The 22,250-nt window shown below is 44.4% G+C and overlaps 1 protein-coding gene across 4 annotated transcripts; it reads left to right on the forward strand.

The window, feature by feature from the left end:
- The first annotated feature begins 1,723 nt into the window (after window positions 1–1,723).
- LOC123071063 (uncharacterized) lies at window positions 1,724–18,834 on the forward strand. Of its 4 annotated transcripts, none has more exons than XR_006434116.1 (15): window positions 1,724–2,119; window positions 2,269–2,383; window positions 3,017–3,148; window positions 3,251–3,335; window positions 4,526–4,623; window positions 5,171–5,293; window positions 6,346–6,396; window positions 6,554–6,605; window positions 6,691–6,802; window positions 6,897–7,029; window positions 7,231–7,333; window positions 7,432–8,816; window positions 17,604–18,186; window positions 18,295–18,376; window positions 18,474–18,834. XR_006434116.1 is itself a non-coding variant. In XM_044494529.1 (5 exons), exons 1-5 carry the CDS (start codon window positions 6,484–6,486, stop codon window positions 7,502–7,504), a joined length of 543 nt encoding a protein of 180 aa, XP_044350464.1. In that variant the 5' UTR covers window positions 6,410–6,483; the 3' UTR covers window positions 7,505–7,780. The 4 variants fall into 4 exon arrangements, 2 of the variants coding, with proteins under 2 accessions (XP_044350464.1, XP_044350465.1); XR_006434115.1 differs by having other exon boundaries at window positions 5,184–5,293; XM_044494529.1 differs by lacking the exons at window positions 1,724–2,119; window positions 2,269–2,383; window positions 3,017–3,148; ... (5 more) ...; window positions 18,295–18,376; window positions 18,474–18,834 and having other exon boundaries at window positions 6,410–6,605; window positions 7,432–7,780.
- Window positions 18,835–22,250: the final 3,416 nt, after the last annotated feature.

Genomic DNA, 22,250 nt, shown 5'->3' on the forward strand with positions numbered 1-22,250 from the left:
CAGATACCACATTTGTGTTCAAAACATCTCCAGCAGAAGTACCAGAATTCTCTGGAGAGATTTCAATGGCACAATCCTCCATAACTACCTCAGAACCCTGTGACTCAAACAATGATGTATAGCCTCCATGAAGACCCCCATCAAAACCTAATAATGAGGAGAAAAAACATGGGAACACTCAGCCCAAATACAAAAACAAAAACATTAAATGCATCTCAATAATGTAAAAAAATGCAGTTCACCAAAGAAGAGAATGCAGCCCACTTGTATAGAACAATGCAGCTCATTTGTCTAGAACAATGCACTCACTTGTCTACAACAAATGCAGCTCACTTACACAACAAAACATATAGCCATCCGCTATAAATCACACATTTCACTAAACACACTAGTAAAAAAGACCTTAAGAAATGGAAGGAAGCAGTAGACAAAAAAGTAAGAGAAATAAAGAAGTTCACTAAAACAACCTTTATCTGCAACAATTAAAAGTGACGATAACTCAAGGCAACAATTTGTCGATGTGAGCCAACTATAGAGCATGGCCTTTCTGATGTAGCCAATGTGCTCCACCCCAAACTTAGCAACTCGAACACCATCCCATGTGTGCAAGAATTGAAACATATAGAATCCACAATCATGCCTGCAATAAAAGATCAAAAGACATCAGTTTCACATAATCTTTCCCTAATAATAAAGCACGGATTGACTCCGTGTGTTCATCATCACAACACGCTTCATCCCGTGAATTTACACTTTCAGTTTTTTTTCAACACGTCCATATTTTTTTCCAAAATACAAGGTGGTACTAATCTATCTATATATAAGGTCAAAACGTTTCGTCTTGCATACCGGTTCTTTTTCTTTCTTCTCTCCCGACTATTTTATATGAGCTTTGTGGCGCAAGGCACGAGACAAGCGGCCGCCGCCGCTGGCCGGCGGGGCATGCAGGCGAGGTGCCGAAAACACCGGGGCTGACGCGAACCAGGGCGGCGGAAGCCGTAGAGAGGTCACGCAGAGTGACACTGATCTCGTTGGGAGAGAGCCTTGGGGCAGGAGCAGCCATCACGCTGGAGGCATGCAGGTGTGGTTGGGACGGCATCAGGTGCGCGTTGGCACAAGAGCATGGAGGTAAGAGGGGCTACAGGCAGGTGGTCGTCGGTGTGCGAAGACACTTGCCATGGTGAAGTGGAGGTTGTCGAGGACGTCCACAACGGCGGCTTGGCCTCTCGCTTTAGGGTCCCGACAATTGGGAGGCAGAGCCGCGGGAGCCGGTGAGGTCGATGGAAAAGGACGAGGAAGAAATAAGAAGAGGCGGGGAAAGGAGCTAGCAGAGGCGCTGGAGCGGGTGTGTGGTTGTGACCACTTTCCAGTGAAGCGATAAGAAGGAGGTCGACCTAGGCTGGGCCTTGGCTACTGGCCGTTCGATAGGTTCTGACCCCACTCTTGGGCTTTGATTAGGCAGTCAGTTTTGGGCTGACGTGGGAGGTTGGCTAATAAAGGAAAAAAATTAGTGCGTCCTATCCAGAAAAACGAGACCGCTCGGAACCCCTGGATCCTTAGCGATTTGCGATTCCTGGCCGTCCGATCGAGTTGCTTGATTGATTTCCAGCCATCGGATCGACCCCTGGAGCGACCTCGTCCGTCGGATCGAAACCCGCACCCCCTAGAACCCTAGCCGTCTCCTCTCCTCTCCGCTTCCCAGTCGCTCGCCCCGCTGGCTCGCCCGCCCCGCCCCGCCGCCTTGCTCGGCCGTCCCGCTCGCCGCCGCCTCCTCTCCTCCCCCGCGTCCCGCTTCTCCCACCTCGTCGTCGCCTCCTCTCCCCTCCCGCGCCCCCCTCGCCCTGCCCATCCCTGCCCGTCCAAGCTCAGGGTCGAGGGGCGCGCCGGGTCCGGGCGAGGCGGCTCGATGGTGAGCGCGATGGATCTCCAGCTAGCTCGGGCGTGTGGACGTGTTGATGAGCGCGCCAGCGGCCGTGGCGAGCTCGAGCCCGGGATAAACCTAGCGTCATGGTCGCCATGGACGCCAGCGCTGCACCTGCACCGCCGGTTGGTACTCCCCGACACCGTTCGGGCCCTCCTGCACTGCATCACCCTCCTACCGCGCCTACTAGACCTACAGGTCCCTCTCCCCCCTTCTCCCTAAAGCTAGAGATTTCAGGTCGCTTGGGCGTGGAATAGAAAACCCGATGGGTTTGTTTTGGTGTTCATGGAGAGGCAGATCTGGCTTTACTTTTGTCTTCTCATGTGTGCTGTTCTTCAATTTTGCAGGAAGTGCTCATGTATCAAATTCCAGTTGTTACTCAACCTGTAGTGGATTCCATTTGCTGAAGATATCGTCCATTGTCACCAGTGTCTCCTTCTATCTGGCCTTCATGGATCAGTGGTTCAACCCTTCTCCTCCTTACTTTCACTATTCTTCTATTCTAGGTAGGATGTATACATGTATGGCCATGTGTTTTTTGTACTCTTTTCTTTTTTGTCTTGATTCTGGTAAGGGACAAAAGAATTTGTGCTTGTTTTTAGTGGGGTGTGGACATATGCCTTTTATTCTTGGCTGGACATTGGTAGGAACCCTGGTGGTTTTGTTCCTTTTTGCATGCAGGAAGGCTATGCTTTTGTACAGGAGTTGTTGTTTCTTATTTCTTTACTGCTCTAGCTACGTAAGAAGCCCATGAAAAAGTCCTGAATGAACTTGGATAACTTGGTTTCCATGGGCTTCTTTTAGGCTCAAATCATTCAGGACTTTTTCTTTTGCAGCATTTATTTGCTTTCTTTGTCTCTGCCGCATTATGTACATGATTAAACACACTTATATCTTGGCTGATCCTTTTTAGGATCCTCCTTAGCTTGCTGAATATATTCCTGTCAATTCTCCGTTAGGAAAGCCACATGATTAGGTAGTTTGAATCATGCCATTTGTGTATGCTTAGTTAATAAAAAGAGCTTTTTTCTAAATGCCATATGATGCCCTCCTCTCTCTTGATGTGAATATGTCATGTTCTTTTTCCTGTTGCAGATACACATACTGATGGCAGAAGAGCGCCTATAATACAGTTTGGTCCCTTTAGATAAAAAAGTGGATGATGATTAGCTTGAGGAGAAGATCCTCTCTAAAGAAGCACATGCTACTGCAGTGATCCTCGAGAGCGTAGGTCTTGGTGCCATATCAAAATTATCAGCTTAGTCATTAATATTCTTACTTACTCATGTGATGTTCATGGTTGATGATGAAATATTGTTGTTTATTCAGGTTGGATACATTCAAGATACTGAGGACTGAGACCAAACAGCGAAGCGATGCCTTATTTGATTGTAAACTCAACCGAGTGACACAGGTTAGTATAAGTTCGTAATTTTTCTGTAGTTCTATGCTCCTTTAGATCTTCGTTTATTTTACCGTGTTAATGTTGTTGCATGGTGGGTAAATATTCTACTACCGTAGCTGCCATACCTAAGTGCAACTAAAGTACATATGTTTCCTTGGATGTTGAAACTTAATTCTTCTGCTTAAACTTGAATATAGGCAACTAAAGTACATATGCTTCTCTACAATAATTTATCAAGTTTAATCTAATTTGTGGTGCGGAGGTAAATGTGCTTTTCTGGATATATTGCAGTGTAGTCCAAATTTGGATCACGAGTGTAGTCATTAATTTCACAAATGCCTGATGTACATGTCTCCCTGCCCCTCCTGGCAATATCATGAACCAAGACAAGGATGCAACAAGACAGTTACAAAAAGGGAACACCACGCAAGCATTAAGTTTCAGGACAGGTTACAGTACATTCAGAGATGGGATGCATGTCCACTTGTTAAATGAACACATAGGTTTAGATGATAGCAGGCAGTGTTCATGGTTGATAAAAATCCCCTAATTTGGTGTGCTTCTGTATCAATCATGCACTCATACCTGAAATCCTTCTTTATCATATATGATGGCTTGTGGTTTGCTATTGCATGACATGATCCATGGTTCGAGTCTTACATTTACTTACATAAAGCTACGTGATGTTGATATTAACACATGCCATTTCCTAGATCCTGCATATATATGTTAAGCAAATTGTTTCCTATATGTCACTGGCCCAAAAAAATTAACTTAATCTAAACCTCCCCTGTTTCTCCTATATATCTCTATTTTTCTGAACTTAACAACAGAACAACATCATATATTATATCAGCACACAAGTGAAACAGAAAGCATTTTATTCAGATTTTTGGTACCCTTTGTGTAAAATTATTCCTTACTGGTTGTGGATTTAGAGACGCGGTATCTGGTTGATGAACCGTTTTTTCTCCTAAGCTCCACAATTCTCTTCCATCTAAAATGACCGACACGGTCAAGTGGTGTAGTAGTTGATGGCTGAGAGCTAAAATCAATGCATTATAATGTAGTCATTGGAGTTCTCTTTTGGGCTTTTATTTAACTTTTGATGTACAATGTTTACAACTACCCAAAAAATTAAGCTATGTGTGACGTGATTCATAACTAAGCATGGTCTAATGTTTTGAGGGCAATGACAGGGACCATTCCATTTGACGAGGCTCATGCTGCCCGGATTTCGTTAAACAAGCCATCTATGTCCCAAAGTTGAGGACCGTTTGGAGAAGAGGCCACCCAGGTAAGCTTATCCAAGCTCAAACATTAATTTAATCACTATTTAGTTGTCGTATTTGCGTTCCTAGATGGATCTTTTGAGATTCCACAACTTTGATATTCTTACTTGGGATCATTTGATATGTGCCATTGAAAATAACAGAACAGATCATTCTTAGATGAATTCTTAGCTGATTTCATTGGGCTTCTCCCTTTACGCCAATATGAAATATATTAGCTGCAGTATATAGTCTAGGTTCATTTTAATGCGACTAAATGAGATAAAAATACTACTTGCTTATACCACTCGAGTATCCACCGTTAGGACGTTATGTTCCCTGCGACCACAACATAACCTTTTTGACTTATTATCCCTAAAAAAAGCTGTCTCTTTTTCACAAGCTGAAAAGACAATCTGATCTGCTACATTTGGTCTGAAATTTTCTTCTTGTGTGTCCACATGATAAAGAGGATGCCTTTGATCAATTGTAAATCACTTATTTTTCTAGGATATATAGATATCTTGAATTACCCACAATATACTTTTATGTCATCTAATATATGTCTCCCAGACAATTTAAACAGATGCAGGATATGATTAGGCGCACATATACAAGTATCTTTATGACGACACTTGCACCAGTTTTCATCGTTGTTGTTCTTGCCTGTTGCCTCCCCCCCTATCGCTTCGCTAGGTGAGAGACCCCTCTCCTTTCCTTCCAATTTGTTGGGTTTTGCTTTGTGCCATCATTTGAGTGGTCAACAGGCGCAGAAAGAAAGGAAGGACAGAGTACTTCTCTCCTTAGTTAGTTTTATATTTATTTGTCTGAATTTTAGTTTAAATAACATGACACCCAATGGCATACATGATAATTTCAACTGTTTTGGGGGGCAAATGACAATTATAGTAAATTAAAATGACCCCATTAGTCATATCTATTATCTCTTTATGGGTTTATCTTTCTACGTACTGCCACAAAAATATTAATTGTTTTGCATATATTGGTTGAGTTTAATTCAGCTTTAGGAATCAGGACATGTGATAGATGGTGTGCGCATTTGATTTCAGAATTTTGTTAGCGCAACATGCATGATATTCATGCATTACCTACATGTATGTTAGTCCCAAAATGACTTTTCAAACTATAGATGGTACCACTGAAATATTTTGAACCACATTCAAATTTCTCATTTGCTTCTTTGTTTACATGACCCACAATGCACTTGGTTTGTTTTTATTCAACAGCACTAGAATCATGTATAAAACCAAGAGTTAACTACACTATAATGCTATTTTGGTTTATATAGGAGAGCAGCAGCTTGCATTGCGAGAGGCTTAGGCGAAGGAATATACTATGGTCTATGGATCAGTCTGGGAACAAGAATAACTATTGAAATTGTTAGTGTGGACATTGTCCATAGCGAGGTAGCGAGCTAGCTAATATTAGCCGAATAGTGGACTGGGTGTTGAATAGTTGTTATAAGAAGAATTAAAGGAGATGGATTGTGAAATGTCCGTGCTAAGAGATGGAGGGCAAAATACCGACGTCTCTTAGGTTATTATACTCCTTAATTGAGTTGTGAACACATCAACTATTTCAACATCATCTTTACTTGATTTGTAGTAGCATATCCCTGCTATAATATTGTGATATAGTCTGTTCTGACTATCACGCTTCTTAACTTCCAATATATTAATCCAACAATTACAGCATAGCCTGATAGGCATTCTTATCTTTCGCTTCAGCTGCGGCAAGCTCAGGGCACAATCATCAGCTTCAGCTGCATCAATGCAACTGTAAGTATCTTTGAATTTGTACTCTACTGAATACAATCTCAAGTGTATATTTTCTTCTGACATGTTTATCTACTGTCTTTTGTAAGAATGAGATCAATATCAGTAACATGTTTATCTAATTCGGTTGTATGTGCTTTGGGCTTCTACGAATATGAAGTGCTGGTCGATGGTCCTGCTACCCTAGGTGATGAGGGGGACGGTACTTCAAGGTATATGCTTCTACTTGCCTCCTGTGCTTCCTGTTTGATCCATTGATACCGAATAAGTGGGTCTGACTATTTTCCCTCCCTGTAGTGAACTAAGGAGTGTGTCGTTGCTGATGAGAGCCCCCTTCCCTTTGAAACCAAAAAGGCAAGGCGACACTGAAACCAGAGAGGTTAGGTGTTGTTGGGTGCTCGCCCTTTTGGTACGTCTGTTTGATCTTCACCTTCTTGCTTAAATGACTCCTGTGATGAGCATCCTGCTCATCTATGATTGCAAACGATGCCTTTCTTATACAGGTTTTTTGGTGCGTTTGTGCTCGTCGGTGGGACGGTGCAAGGCGCAACTCCGGCGCGGTTCCTTGCCGGTTGGACGACGTTCACGTGCAACCCCGGTGTGCACTGAGTACTGTCTCGGCTACAACCTCCCTCGGTGAGCTCCATCTCCCTCCTGCTCCTCTGCTTCGGCTACTGTATGGGACATGGCCATGGCTATATTGATCCATCCATCCATCTAGAAATAAGAGATGAAGCATCCACCGAGCTCTCTCAGAGCTCAGGCTGCTTCAGTTTGCTCTTCCCACTCTCACTTACCTTCCCTCTAATGCGTGCATTTGGTTTCTTCCTCATGCAGGCAGGCTGGGTGGGCTCCTCGTTAGCATCGGCTTTCCCTGCCTGCCACTCCTCTCTGATGGAGCGGACCTTTGGATGCTCCTGGGCCTCTGGCCGTGTGCTAGGTAACTCTCTTTATTTAATGTGCTCGTGGATGTAATAGGATTTTAGTGCAGATTCTGCTAAATAGTAATTACTAAATAATTGTTTTTGATAAATCCAGAAAAATGAGACTGCTTGGAACCCCTGGCTCCTCAGCGACTGGCGCATTCTGGCTGTCCGATCTCTTTGCTTGATTGACTTCCGGCCGTCCGATCGAGCGGTGGAGGGGCGTCGGCTGTCGGATCGAATCCCGCCCCCTGTAGCACGCTCGAAGCCCGCACGACCCCGCCCGGTGATTGCTCCATCTGCCTGGTCGTAGCTCGCTGATCTGTGGGGTCCCGTCTGGTGGGCCCCGATCGTCAGCGAGCGGGTGTGCGGGTGCGCCTGTATACGTCACGTGCCGCGCGCGCCGCCGGAAATATCCCGTGCCACCACATGGGAATATTGCCCCCCGCCGAGGGCTTTTTCAACTTTGCGCGTCCATGCTGCTTGCGTGGTGGGAGGTGGTTGGCGCGCCGTGGCTATGTGGTGGGGGTCGGCTGGCTCCCTTCTCATTCGCCCCCCTCGTTCCCCTTTCTCTATCTCCCGTCTCCTTTCGCCGCCGCCACCGTCGACGCTCGCCCTCCCGTTTTGTGCCACCGCTTGTAAATAGCCTGCCCCGCCGGGGGCATTCTTGACATTTCGCTTTGTCTGTGGCGGTGGTGTTCGTGCTAGGGCGATGATGATTAACTGTAGCTGGAATAAGTGTGCCTTTGAGCAATCAAGGCACCTATGGGTATCAAGTTGGATCCTCCCTGTTGTCTCTAGAATCCTCTTTGATCCCGTGATACCTATTGATATGTCCTTGGATGGTCATTCTTGTTGAGTGATAACAAGGGCAGCTCCATTGTATAAACAGATTGATCTGGTGATAAGAGATGATGGGGGTAGGTTATATGATCGAGAAAAGGCGAATCTGAGTCCACTATGCAATAAAACTGCAGCTACCTCCCCTAATGTGTGTAGTATTGAAGGCAAAAGAGAACTTTTAATGTCTTGCTACTTTAAAATTCCAAAATGGTGAATTCTTCCTTTGCTGGTTACTTAACCATGATTTTTTGTTTTGCTTTGGTTCTGTTTGAGATACTAAAGGTTGTTTATGTATGAAAATAATAGACACTTGTAGTTTTGTATGCCTCACCTGTAGCTTAGGATCCAGTGTTGTAATGTTTTGCCTGAGTAAAAATAACTCTAATCAATAATAGTGGTTCTATCCTTCTGATTTGAACTGGGAGAGGGCCACTCATTCTTGATCTTAAGGTGACCCCATTTTTCTATGCCTCATGCTCATGCTGCTCTATGTTCCCTTTTAAAGATTCTTGCTTGCACTTTGGGTTGGTTTTCTGCTCTATGTTCCCTTTTAGCATTTCTTTCCGCTGTTGTTGCATTCCCTTTTTTGTATATTACATGTTCTTTTTGTATCTCATTCTGCATGTAACATAACTAAATAATACATTGATATGAAAGGTTTGTTGGGGAACGTTGCAGAAAGCAAAAATTTTCCTACTCGTTTCATCAAGATCATCTAGGAGTTCATCTAGCAACGAGTGATTAGATGCATCTACATACCTTTGTAGGTCGCGAGCGGAAGCGTTCAAAAGAACGGTGATGATGTAGTCGTACTCGACGTGATCCAAATCACCGATGACCAGCGCCGAACGGACGGCACCTTCGCGTTCAACACACGTACGGAACAGCCACGTCTCCTCCTTCTTGATCCAGCAAGGGAGGGAGGAGAGGTTGAGGGAGATGGCACCAGCAGCAGCACGACGGCGTGGTGTTGATGGAGCTGCAGTACTCCGGCAGAGCTTCGCTAAGCACTATGGAGGTTGAGGAGGTGTTGGGGAGGGAGAAGGAGGCAACCAAAGGCCGAGGCGTTCAGGTATGAAGTCCCTCCTCTCCCCCACTATATATAGGGGTGCCAAGGGGGGTGGCCGGCCCTAGGAGATCCAATCTCCTAGGGGGTGCGGCGGCCTAGGGGGGTTTCCCTCCTCCCAAGGCACCTAGGAGGTGCCTTACCCTCCTAGGACTCTTCCCCTTCTAAACCCTAGGCGCATGGGCCTATGTGGGGCTGGTGCCCTTGGCCCATTAGGCCAAGGCGCACCCCCTTACAGCCCATGTGGCCCCCCGGGACAGGTGGACCCACCCGGTGGACCCCCGGAACCCTTCCGGTGGTCCCGGTACAATACCGATAACCCCGAAACTTGTCCCGATGCCCGAAACAAGACTTCCCATATATAAATCTTTACCTCCGGACCATTCCGGAACTCCTCGTGACGTCCGGGATCTCATCCGGGACTCCGAACAACATTCGGGTTACTGCATATACATATCCCTACAACCCTAGCGCAAGTGAACCTTAAGTGTGTAGACCCTACGAGTTCGAGAGACAAGCAGACATGACCGAGACGACTCTCCGGTCAATAACCAACAGCGGGATCTGGATACCCATGTTGGCTCCCACATGCTCCACGATGATCTCATCGGATGAACCACGATGTCGAGGATTCAATCAACCCCGTACGCTATTCCCTTTGTCTATCGATATGTTACTTGCCCGAGATTCGATCGTCGGTATCCCAATACCTCGTTCAATCTCGTTACCGGCAAGTCACTTTACTCGTACCGTAATGCATGATCCCGTGACCAGACACTTGGTCACTCTGAGCTCATTATGATGATGCATTACCGAGTGGGCCCAGTGATACCTCTCCGTCATACGGAGTGACAAATCCCAGTCTTGATCCATGTCACCCAACAGACACTTTCGGAGATACCCGTAGTCTACCTTTATAGTCACCCAGTTACGTTGTGACGTTTGGCATACCCAAAGCACTCCTACGGTATCCGGGAGTTACACGATCTCATGGTCTAAGGAAAAGATACTTTGACATTGCAAAACTCTAGCAAACGAACTATACGATCTTGTGCTATGTTTAGGATTGGGTCTCATCCATCACATCATTCTCCCAATGATGTGATCTCGTTATCAATGACATCCAGTGTCCATAGTCAGGAAACCATGACTATCTGTTGATCAACGAGCTAGTCAACTAGAGGCTCACTAGGGACATGTTGGTGTCTGTTATTCACACATGCATTATGATTTCCGGATAACACAATTATAGCATGAATAAAGACAATTATCATGAACAAGGAAATATAATAATAATGCTTTTATTATTGCCTCTAGGGCATATTTCCAACAGTCTCCCACTTGCACTAGAGTCAATAATCTAGTTACATTGTGATGAATCGAACACCCATGGAATTCTGGTGTTGATCATGTTTTGCTCTAGGGAGAGGTTTAGTCAACGGATCTGCTACATTCAGGTCCGTATGTACTTTACAAATCTCTATGTCTCCATCTTGAACATTTTCACGAATGGAGTTGAAGCGACGCTTGATGTGCCTTGTCTTCTTGTGAAACCTGAGCTCCTTGGCAAGTGCAATAGCTCCAGTGTTGTCACAGAAGAGCTTGATCGGCCCCGACGCATTGGGTATGACTCCTAGGTCGGTGATGAACTCCTTCACCCATATTGCTTCATGTGCTGCCTCCGAGGCTGCCATGTACTCCGCTTCACATGTAGATCCCGCCACGACGCTTTGCTTGCAACTGCACCAGCTCACTGCCCCACCATTCAAAATATACACGTATCCGGTTTGTGACTTAGAGTCATCCAGATCTGTGTCGAAGCTAGCGTCGACGTAACCCTTTACGACGAGCTCTTCGTCACCTCCATAAACGAGAAACATTTCCTTAGTCCTTTTCAGGTACTTCAGGATATTCTTGACCGCTGTCCAGTGTTCCTTGCCGGGATTACTTTGGTACCTTCCTACCAAACTTACGGCAAGGTTTACATCAGGTCTGGTACACAGCATGGCATACATAATAGAACCTATGGCTGAGGCATAGGGGATGACGCTCATCTCTTCTATATCTTCTGCCGTGGTCGGACATTGAGCTGAGCTCAATTTCATACCTTGCAACACAGGCAAGAACCCCTTCTTGGATTGATCCATATTGAACTTCTTCAATATCTTATCAAGGTATGTGCTTTGTGAAAGACCTATGAGGCGTCTTGATCTATCTCTATAGATTTTGATGCCTAATATATAAGCAGCTTCTCCAAGGTCCTTCATTGAAAAACTTTTATTCAAGTAGGCCTTGATGCTGTCCAAGAGTTCTATATCATTTCCCATCAAAAGTATGTCATCTACATATAATATGAGAAATGCTACAGAGCTCCCACTCACTTTCTTGTAAACGCAGGCTTCTCCATAAGTCTGTGTAAACCCAAACGCTTTGATCATCTCATCAAAGCGAATGTTCCAACTCCGAGATGCTTGCACCAGCCCATAAATCGAGCGTTGGAGCTTGCACACTTTGTCAGCATTCTTAGGATCGACAAAACCTTCCGGCTGCATCATATACAATTCTTCCTTAAGGAAACCATTAAGGAATGCCGTTCTGACGTCCATTTGCCATATTTCGTAATCATAGAATGCGGCAATTGCTAACATGATTCGGACGGACTTCAGCTTCGCTACCAGTGAGAAAGTCTCATCGTAGTCAACCCCTTGAACTTGTCGATAACCCTTAGCGACAAGCCGAGCTTTATAGATGGTCACATTACCATCCGCGTCTGTCTTCCTCTTAAAGATCCATTTATTTTCTATGGCTCGCCGCTCAACGGGCAAGTCAGTCAAAGTCCATACTTTGTTTTCATACATCGATCCTATCTCGGATTTCATGGCTTCCAGCCATTTGTCGGAATCCGGTCCCGCCATCGCTTCTTCATAGTTCGAAGGTTCACCGTTGTCTAACAACATGATTTCCAAGACAGGGTTGCCGTACCACTCTGGTGCGGAACGTGTCCTTGTGGACCTTCGAATTTCAGTAGGGGCTTGATCAGAAGTATCTTGATCATTTTCATTAACTTCCTCTCTAGTCGGTGCAGGCACCTCAAGAACATTTTCTTGAGTTGCGCCATTTTCCGGTTCAAGAGGCAATACTTCATCAAGCTCTACTTTCCTCCCACTTACTTCTTTCGAGAGAAACTCTTTCTCCAGAAAGGACCCATTCTTGGCAACAAAGATCTTGCCTTCGGATCTGAGGTAGAAGGTGTACCCAATAGTTTCTTTTGGGTACCCTATGAAGACGCATTTTTCCGATTTGGGTTCGAGCTTTTCAGGTTGAAGTTTCTTGACATAAGCATCGCATCCCCAAACTTTTAGAAACGACAGCTTAGGTTTCTTCCCAAACCATAATTCATACGGTGTCGTCTCAACGGATTTCGACGGAGCCCTATTTAAAGTGAATGCGGTAGTCTCTAAAGCATAGCCCCAAAAAGAAAGCGGTAAATCGGTAAGAGACATCATAGATCGCACCATATCTAACAGAGTGCGATTACGACGTTCGGACACACCATTACGCTGAGGTGTTCCAGGCGGCGTGAGTTGTGAAACTATTCCACATTTTCTTAAGTGTGCCCCAAACTCGTGACTCAAGTATTCTCCTCCACGATCTGATCGTAGAAACTTGATTTTCCTGTCACGTTGATTTTCAACCTCACTCTGAAATTTCTTGAACTTTTCAAAGGTTTTAGACTTGTGTTTCATTAAGTAGATATACCCATACCTACTTAAATCATCAGTGAGGGTGAGAACATAACGATAGCCACCGCGAGCCTCAACACTCATCGGACCGCACACATCAGTATGTATGATTTCCAATAAGTCGGTTGCTCGCTCCATTGTTCCTGAGAATGGAGTCTTGGTCATTTTACCCATAAGGCATGGTTCGCACGTGTCAAATGATTCATAATCAAGAGACTCTAAAAGTCCATCAGCATGGAGCTTCTTCATGCGTTTAACACCTATGTGACCAAGGCGGCAGTGCCACAAGTATGTGGGACTATCATTATCAACCTTACTTCTTTTGGTACTCACATTATGAATATGTGTAGCATCACGTTCGAGATTCATAAGGAATAAACCATTCACCATAGGAGCATGACCATAAAACATATCTCTCATAAAAATGGAACAACCATTATTCTCAGATTTAAAAGAGTAGCCATCTCGAATTAAACGAGATCCCGATACAATGTTCATGCTCAAAGCTGGCACTAAATAACAATTATTAAGGTTTAAAACTAATCCCGAAGGGAGATGCAGAGGTAGCGTTCCGACGGCGATCACATTGACCTTGGAACCATTCCCGACGCGCATCGTCACCTCGTCCTTTGCCAGTTTCCGCTTATTCCGCAGCCCCTGCTTTGAGTTACAAATGTGAGCAACTGCACCGGTATCAAATACCCAGGAGCTACTACGGGCACTAGTAAGGTACACATCAATTACATGTATATCACATATACCTTTTGTTTTGCCGGCCTTCTTATCCGCTAAGTACTTAGGGCAGTTCCGCTTCCAGTGACCGCTTCCCTTACAATAAAAGCACTCAGTCTCGGGCTTGGGTCCATTCTTTGGCTTCTTCCCAGCAGCTTGCTTGCCGGGCGCGGCAACCTCCTTGCCGTCCTTCTTGAAGTTCTTTTTACCCTTGCCTTTCTTGAACTTAGTGGTTTTATTGACCATCAACACTTGATGTTCCTTTCTGACTTCTACCTCTGTTGATTTCAGCATAGCAAATACTTCAGGAATGGTCTTTTCCATCCCCTGCATATTGAAGTTCATCACAAAGCTCTTGTAGCTTGGTGGAAGCGACTGGAGGATTCTGTCAATGACCGCATCATCCGGGAGATTAACTCCCAGCTGAGTCAAGCGGTTATGCAACCCAGACATAGTGAGTATGTGCTCACTGACAGAACTGTTTTCCTCCATCTTACAGCTAAAGAATTTGTCGGAGACTTCATATCTCTTGACCCGGGCATGAGCTTGGAAAACCATTTTCAGCTCTTCGAACATCTCATATGCTCCATGTCTCTCAAAACGCTTTTGGAGCCCCGGCTCTAGGCTGTAAAGCATGCCGCACTGAACGAGGGAGTAGTCATCGAAACGTGCCTGCCAAGCGTTCATAACATCTTGTTCTGCAGGGAGAACGGGTGCGTCACCAAGCGGTGCTTGTAGGACATAATCTTTCTTGGCAGCTATGAGAATGATCCTCAGGTTCCGGACCCAGTCCGTATAGTTGCTGCCATTGTCTTTCAGCTTAGTTTTCTCTAGGAACGCGTTGAAGTTGAGGACTACGTTGGCCATTTGATCTACAAGACATATTGCAAAGTTTTTAGACTAAGTTCATGATAATTAAGTTCAACTAATCAAATTATTAGTGAACTCCCACTTAGATTAGACATCCCTCTGGTTATCTAAGTATTACATGATCCGAGTTAAACTAGACCGTGTCCGATCATCACGTGAGACGGACTAGTCAACATCGGTGAACATCTTCATGTTGATCGTATCTTCTATACGACTCATGCTCGACCTTTCGGTCTTCTGTGTTCCGAGGCCATGTCTGTACATGCTAGGCTCGTCAAGTCAACCTAAGTGTTTGCATGTGTAAATCTGTCTTACACCCGTTGTATGTGAACGTCTGAATAAAACACCCGATCATCACGTGGTGTTTTTAAACAGCGAACTGTCGCAACGGTGCACAGTTAGGGGGAACACTTCTTGAAATTATTGTGAGGGATCATCTTATTTACTACCGTCGTTCTAAGTAAACAAGATGCAAAACATGATAAACATCACATGCAATCAAATAATAAACGTGACATGATATGGCCAATATCACATAGCTCCTTTGATCTCCATCTTGGGGCTCCATGATCATCTTGTCACCGGCTTGACACCATGATCTCCATCATCATGATCTCCATCATCGTGTCTCCATGAAGTTGCTCGCCAACTATTACTTCTACTACTATGGCTAACGCGTTTAGCAATAAAGTAAAGTAATTTACATGGCGTTTCTTGATGACACGCAGGTCATATAAAAGAATAAAGACAACTCCTATGGCTCCTGCCGGTTGTCATACTCATCGACATGCAAGTCGTGAATCCTATTACAATAGCATGAACATCTCATACATCACATATAGATCATTCATCATTCATCACAACTTTGGCCATATCATATCACAAACCACTTGCTGCAAAAACAAGTTAGACGTCCTCTAATTGTTGTTGCAAGTTTTACGTGGCTGAATTAGGGTTCTAGCAAGAACGTTTTCTTACCTACGTTAAAGCCACAACGTGATTTGTCAACTTCTATTTACCCTTCATAAGGACCCTGTTCATCGATTCCGCTCCAACTAAAGTAGGAGAGACAGACACCCGCCAGCCACCTTATGCAACTAGTGCATGTTAGTCGGTGGAACCGGTCTCACGTAAGCGTACGTGTAAGGTTGGTCCGGGCCGCTTCATCCCACAATACCGCTGAAGCAAGAAAGGACTAGTAACGGCAAGAAAGTTGACAAATCTACGCCCACAACAAATTGTGTTCTACTCGCGCAAGAAGAACTATGCATAGACCTAGCTCATGATGCCACTGTTGGGGAACGTTGCAGAAAACAAAAATTTTCCTACTCGTTTCACCAAGATCATCTAGGAGTTCATCTAGCAACGAGTGATTAGATGCATCTACATACCTTTGTAGATCGCGAGCGGAAGCGTTCAAAAGAACGGTGATGATGTAGTCGTACTCGACGTGATCCAAATCACCGATGACCAACGCCGAACGGACGGCACCTCCGCGTTCAACACACGTACGGAACAGCCACGTCTCCTCCTTCTTGATCCAGCAAGGGAGGGAGGAGAGGTTGAGGGAGATGGCACCAGCAGCAGCACGACGGCGTGGTGTTGATGGAGCTGCAGTACTCCGGCAGAGCTTCGCTAAGCACTATGGAGGTTGAGGAGGTGTTGGGGAGGGAGAAGGAGGCAACCAAAGGCCGAGGCGTTCAGGTATGAAGTCCCTCCTCTCCCCCACTATATATAGGGGTGCCAAGGGGGGTGGCCGGCCCTAGGAGATCCAATCTCCTAGGGGGTGCGGCGGCCTAGGGGGGTTTCCCTCCCCCCCAAGGCACCTAGGAGGTGCCTTACCCTCCTAGGACTCTTCCCCTTCTAAACCCTAGGCGCATGGGCCTATGTGGGGCTGGTGCCCTTGGCCCATTAGGCCAAGGCGCACCCCCTTACAGCCCATGTGGCCCCCCGGGACAGGTGGACCCACCCGGTGGACCCCCGGGACCCTTCCGGTGGTCCCGGTACAATACCGATAACCCCGAAACTTGTCCCGATGCCCGAAACAAGACTTCCCATATATAAATCTTTACCTCCGGACCATTCCGGAACTCCTCGTGACGTCCGGGATCTCATCCGGGACTCCGAACAACATTCGGGTTACTGCATATACATATCCCTACAACCCTAGCGTAAGTGAACCTTAAGTGTGTAGACCCTACGGGTTCGAGAGACAAGAAGACATGACCGAGACGACTCTCCGGTCAATAACCAACAGCGGGATCTGGATACCCATGTTGGCTCCCACATGCTCCACGATGATCTCATCGGATGAACCACGATGTCGAGGATTCAATCAACCCCGTACGCTATTCCCTTTGTCTATCGATATGTTACTTGCCCGAGATTCGATCGTCGGTATCCCAATACCTCGTTCAATCTCGTTACCGGCAAGTCACTTTACTCGTACCGTAATGCATGATCCCGTGACCAGACACTTGGTCACTCTGAGCTCATTATGATGATGCATTACCGAGTGGGCCCAGTGATACCTCTCCGTCATACGGAGTGACAAATCCCAGTCTTGATCCATGTCACCCAACAGACACTTTCGGAGATACCCGTAGTCTACCTTTATAGTCACCCAGTTACGTTGTGACGTTTGGCATACCCAAAGCACTCCTACGGTATCCGGGAGTTACACGATCTCATGGTCTAAGGAAAAGATACTTTGACATTGCAAAACTCTAGCAAACGAACTATACGATCTTGTGCTATGTTTAGGATTGGGTCTCGTCCATCACATCATTCTCCCAATGATGTGATCTCGTTATCAATGACATCCAGTGTCCATAGTCAGGAAACCATGACTATCTGTTGATCAACGAGCTAGTCAACTAGAGGCTCACTAGGGACATGTTGGTGTCTGTTATTCACACATGCATTATGATTTCCGGATAACACAATTATAGCATGAATAAAGACAATTATCATGAACAAGGAAATATAATAATAATGCTTTTATTATTGCCTCTAGGGCATATTTCCAACAAGGTTATATCTGATATCATTGAGAGGAGCAGGCCAACATCCCTACCTCCCTCTTCAACTCCCACCCAACACAATTGTGGTGAGCTCCCCCTCTCATCTACTTGCTATTTGTACCTTCGGTTTTGGATGCATACAAATTATGTATGCCATGACTGAAACTCGAGGCAAATTGTGCGTGTGCGTGCGTGTGCGCACGCACATCACGTTTTTGTTTAATTTTGGATGGCTCAAACCGGCTGGAGCCAACTTTGTGTGCGTGTGAGTGCGCATCCATTGCATGTAAAAATCTTGTTTTTTTCCAAACTCTTCTACTGTCAGATGTGTAGATAAATTGCTTATCTGGGCAGTTGTAGTACTCCATGCCATTACTAACTTTACCATTACTTGCTTGGGCACATCGTTGGGACCGGCACCCTCGCGCCAAGGTGCGTTGCCGATCTAGATGACGGTGGCTGGTCTGTAGGCTTTTATTGTTGGGAACAGGAACTGGACTGTTCGTGTATATGTTTCGCCTTTGTGGCAGCATCGTGGAACCACTGATAACGGTCCTATCAAACACACTGACATGGTTCTTTTGGATGCCCAGGTATATAGTTTCTCTAGCTCAATGCCCTGTGTTGTTTGTAGTTTTCTTCTGCCTTTAATGCTTGGTAATTGATGCATGTTGTGTATTTGTTGAATCTGTAACCTGTAGTGTCGGTGTAAAGAAAGTGCCAGCAAGTGGTCTACATAAGTCTGGACTGCGTAAACCTTTGTTTTCCGATGGGTATGCTCAGGTATTTCCTTTCATTTGCTTGGTGAAGATTCATCCACACCTATTCTCAAGATTGTTTGGTGGTCGGTTGACGATGTATATCTGTTTATACCTGCTAGGGACTCGCAAAAGTGGATGGCAGCTCCGTTGGTCCCGGTGATGAACTTGCTACTACCTCGAGGTTTGATGCAGGTTTTTGACAGTATATGCATCATCTCTTACTTCTTTCACATAATTTTCATTTGTTATTGAAGCAAATCAACTGAAGACCTGGCAGCAGATGAAGCCAAGCCCTCTGTGGCTAAAAGGGCCAAGTTTTAGATCAAACGCCCTTAGGTAGCCTATAGTTTTGGTGTGTCTGTGATACGTCTCCAACGTATCTATAATTTTTGATTGCTCCATGCTACTTTATCTACTGTTTTAGGCAATATTGGGCTTTATTATCCACTTTGATATTATTTTTGGGACTAACCTATTAATCGGAGGCCCAGCCCAGATTTGTTGTTTTATGCCTATTTCAGTGTTTCGAGGAAAAGGGATATCAAACGGAGTGAAAACGGAACGGAATCAACTGGAGAAGTTAATTTTGGAAGGAAACCAACCAGATGGGCTTGGAGTGCATGTCAGGGGATCCCCGGGCTGCCCACGAGGGTGGGGGCGCGCGCCCCTACCTCGTGAGCCCCCTGGAGGTCCACCGACGTACCCCTTTCACCCATATATACCTACGTACCCTAAAACTTCCAGAACAGAAGATATGTCAGGAGTTCCGCCGCCGCAAGCCTCTGTAGCCATCAAAAACCAATCGGGACCCTGTTTCGGCACCCTGCCGGAGGGGGATCCCATCACCGGAGGTCATCTTCATCACCCCGGCGCTATCCATGACGAGGAGGGAGTAGTTCACCCTCGGGGCTGAGGGTATGTACCAGTAGCTATGTGTTTGATCTCTCTCTCTCTCGTGTTCCTCTATGGCACGATCTTGATGTATCCCGAGCTTTGCTATTGTAGTTGGATCTTATGATGTTTCTCCCCCTCTACTCTCTTGTGATGAATTGAGTTTCCCCTTTTGAAGTTATCTTATTGGATTGAGTCTTTTATGAACACTTGATGTATGTCTTGCGTGGGATAACCGTGGTGACAATGGGTTATTCTATTGATCCACTTGATGTATGTTTTGGTGATCAACTTGCAGGTTTCGTGACACTTGGGAACCTATGCATAGGGGTTGGCACACATTCTTGACTCTCCGGTAGTAGCTTTGGGACACTCTTTGAAGTACTTTTATGTTGGTTGGATGAATCTGAGATTGTGTGATGCATATCCTATAACCATGCCCACGGATACTTGAGGTGACAATGGAGTATCTAGGTGACATTAGGGTTTTGGTTGATTTGTATCTTAAAGTGTTATTCTAGTACGAACTCTTTTATAGATCGATCCGAAAGAATAGCTTTGTGGTGGTTTCGTACCCGACCATAATATCTACGTTTGTTCTCCGCTATTAGTGGCTTTGGAGTGACTCTTTGTTGCATGTTGAGGGCTTGTCATATGTTCTATCTATGTTATTATTGTTGAGAGAACTTGCACTAGTGAAAGTATGAACCCTAGGCCTTGTTTCCTATCATTGCAATACCTTTTACGCTCACTTTTATCGCTCGTTACCTTGCTGTTTTTATTATTTCAGATTACAAAAACCTATATCTACTATCTATTTTGCACTTGTATTACCATCTCTTTGCCGAACTAGTGCACCTATATAATTTACCATTGTATTGGGTGTGTTGGGGACACAAGAGACTTTTTGTTATTTGGTTGCAGGGTTGTTTGAGAGAGACCATCTTCATCCTACGCCTCCTACGGATTGATAGACCTTAGGTCATCCACTTGAGGGAAATTTGCTACTGTCCTACAAACCTGTGCACTTGCAGGCCCAACAACGTCTACAAGAAGAAGGTTGTGTTGTAGACATCAAGCTCTTTTCTGGCGCCGTTGCCGGGGAGGCTAGGTAAGTGAAGGTATATCTTTAGATCTTGCAATCGAATCTTTTTGTTTCTTGTTTTAGCACTAGTCTAGTTTATAAAATAAAACTACAAAAAATGGAGTTGAGTTTGTCTCATACGCTTCACCTTTTTAATATCTTTCGTGAGTATGATGGAAAGGAAAATTGTTCTCAAGTGCTAGAGGAAGTAATCTATAGAATGTTTGGTACTAAATCTTTGAATGATGAGCAAGATTGCAATGTTGTTAGTATGAATTCCTTGAATATCCATGATGCTAATGATATGCAAAGCCACAAGCTTGGGGAAGCTATGTTTGATGGAGATGATATTTTTTGTCCCCCAAGCTTTGATGAGCAAATTTACTATGATGAAAGCATGCCTCCTATCTATGATGATTATTGTGATGATATGTATGCCATAAAGAAGAAGTTTGCTTATGTGGAGAGTAGTAAATTTTCTATGTTTGTAGATCATGAAAAGAATGCTTTAGGTGCTGGTTATATTGTTGAATTCATTCATGATGCTACTGAAAATTATTATGAGGGAGGAACATATGCTTGTAGGAATTGCAATAATATCAAGTTTCCTCTCTATGTGCTTAAATTCTTGAAGCTATGCTTGTGTTACCTTCCTATGCTTGTTGATTATTGTTCCCACAAGTTGTTTGCTCACAAAATCCCATTGCATAGGAAGTGTGTTAGACTTAAATGTGCTAGTCATATGCTTCATGATGCTCCCGTTATGTTTCAATTCTTATCTTTTATGTGAGCATCATTGTCATCATCATGCCTTGCTAAAAGGCATTAAAGAAAAGCGCTTGTTGGGAGACAACCCAATATTTATCATTACTGTTTTTGTATGTCCACATGATTATGCTACTGTAGTAATCATGTTTTATAGCTTTTGTTTTAATAAAGTGCCAAGTAGAACCTTTGGGAAGACTTGGGTGAAGTTTATGTGATCTTGCTGTGAAAAACAGAAACTTTAGCGCTCACGAGAATAGCTGCCTTTTTTTACTGGAGAGTGCTTTTAGGTTGATTCTTTTTGAAGATGATTAATAGACAAATTGCTCAGGTGCAGCAATTTATTTCATAATTTTTGGGGTTCCAGAAATATACGTTTTATACAGATTACTACAGACTGTTCTGTTTTTGACAGATTCTGTTTTCTATGTGTTGTTTGCTTATTTTGATGAATCTATGAGTAGTATCGGAGGGTATGAACCATAGATAAGTTGGAGTACAGTAGATATTACACCAATATGAATTTAGAATGAGTTCATTACAGTACCTAAGTGGTGGTTTTATTTTCTTGTACTAACGGAGCTTACGAGTTTTGTTTTGAGTTTTGTGTGGTTGAAGTTTTCAAGTTTTGGGTAAAGATTCGATGGACTATGGAATAAGGAGTGGCAAGAGCCTAAGTTTGGGGATGCCCCGGAAGGCATCCCCTCTTTCATCTTCGTTCATCGGTAACTTTACTTGGAGCTATATTTTTATTTGCCACATGATATGTGTTTTGCTTGGAGCGTCAATTTCTTTTGTTAGTTTTTGCTTGCTCTTAGTTAGAATAATGTTTTGCATCTTTAGTTTCAATAAAAAAAGTCAAGGATAGCCTTTGCCATGCTTATTTTGCTAGTTTGCATGTTGCTGTTTGAAAACAGAAATTTTACCGTTGTTGCAAAAATTCCCTAGAAAAGTCAGAGTATGGTCTAACGTTGAATCTTTTTGCATATTGAGCTATGATAAATTTATTATAGTGGGAATTTTAGTTCATAATTTTTGGAGTCAGGGAAGTATTGATACTCTTGCATTCTTTACAAAATGTACTGTTTTGGCAGATTGCTGTTATGGTTGCATTGTTTGCGTATGTTTGCTTGTTTAATGATTCTATTTGAGGATA

This window comes from Triticum aestivum, chromosome 3B, assembly GCF_018294505.1.
Source record: "Triticum aestivum cultivar Chinese Spring chromosome 3B, IWGSC CS RefSeq v2.1, whole genome shotgun sequence".
Lineage (NCBI taxonomy): Eukaryota > Viridiplantae > Streptophyta > Magnoliopsida > Poales > Poaceae > Triticum > Triticum aestivum.

Excerpts from the sequence above, each read along its gene's own strand:
- LOC123071063 (XM_044494529.1), top strand. The coding sequence starts at position 6,484 with ATGAGATCAATATCAGTAACATGTTTATCTAATTCGGTTGTATGTGCT. Across the intron at positions 6,606-6,690 it reads GAGGGGGACGGTACTTCAAG|TGAACTAAGGAGTGTGTCGT; the intron begins GTATATGCTTCT and ends CCCTCCCTGTAG. Across the intron at positions 7,030-7,230 it reads CTCGGCTACAACCTCCCTCG|GCAGGCTGGGTGGGCTCCTC; the intron begins GTGAGCTCCATC and ends TTCCTCATGCAG.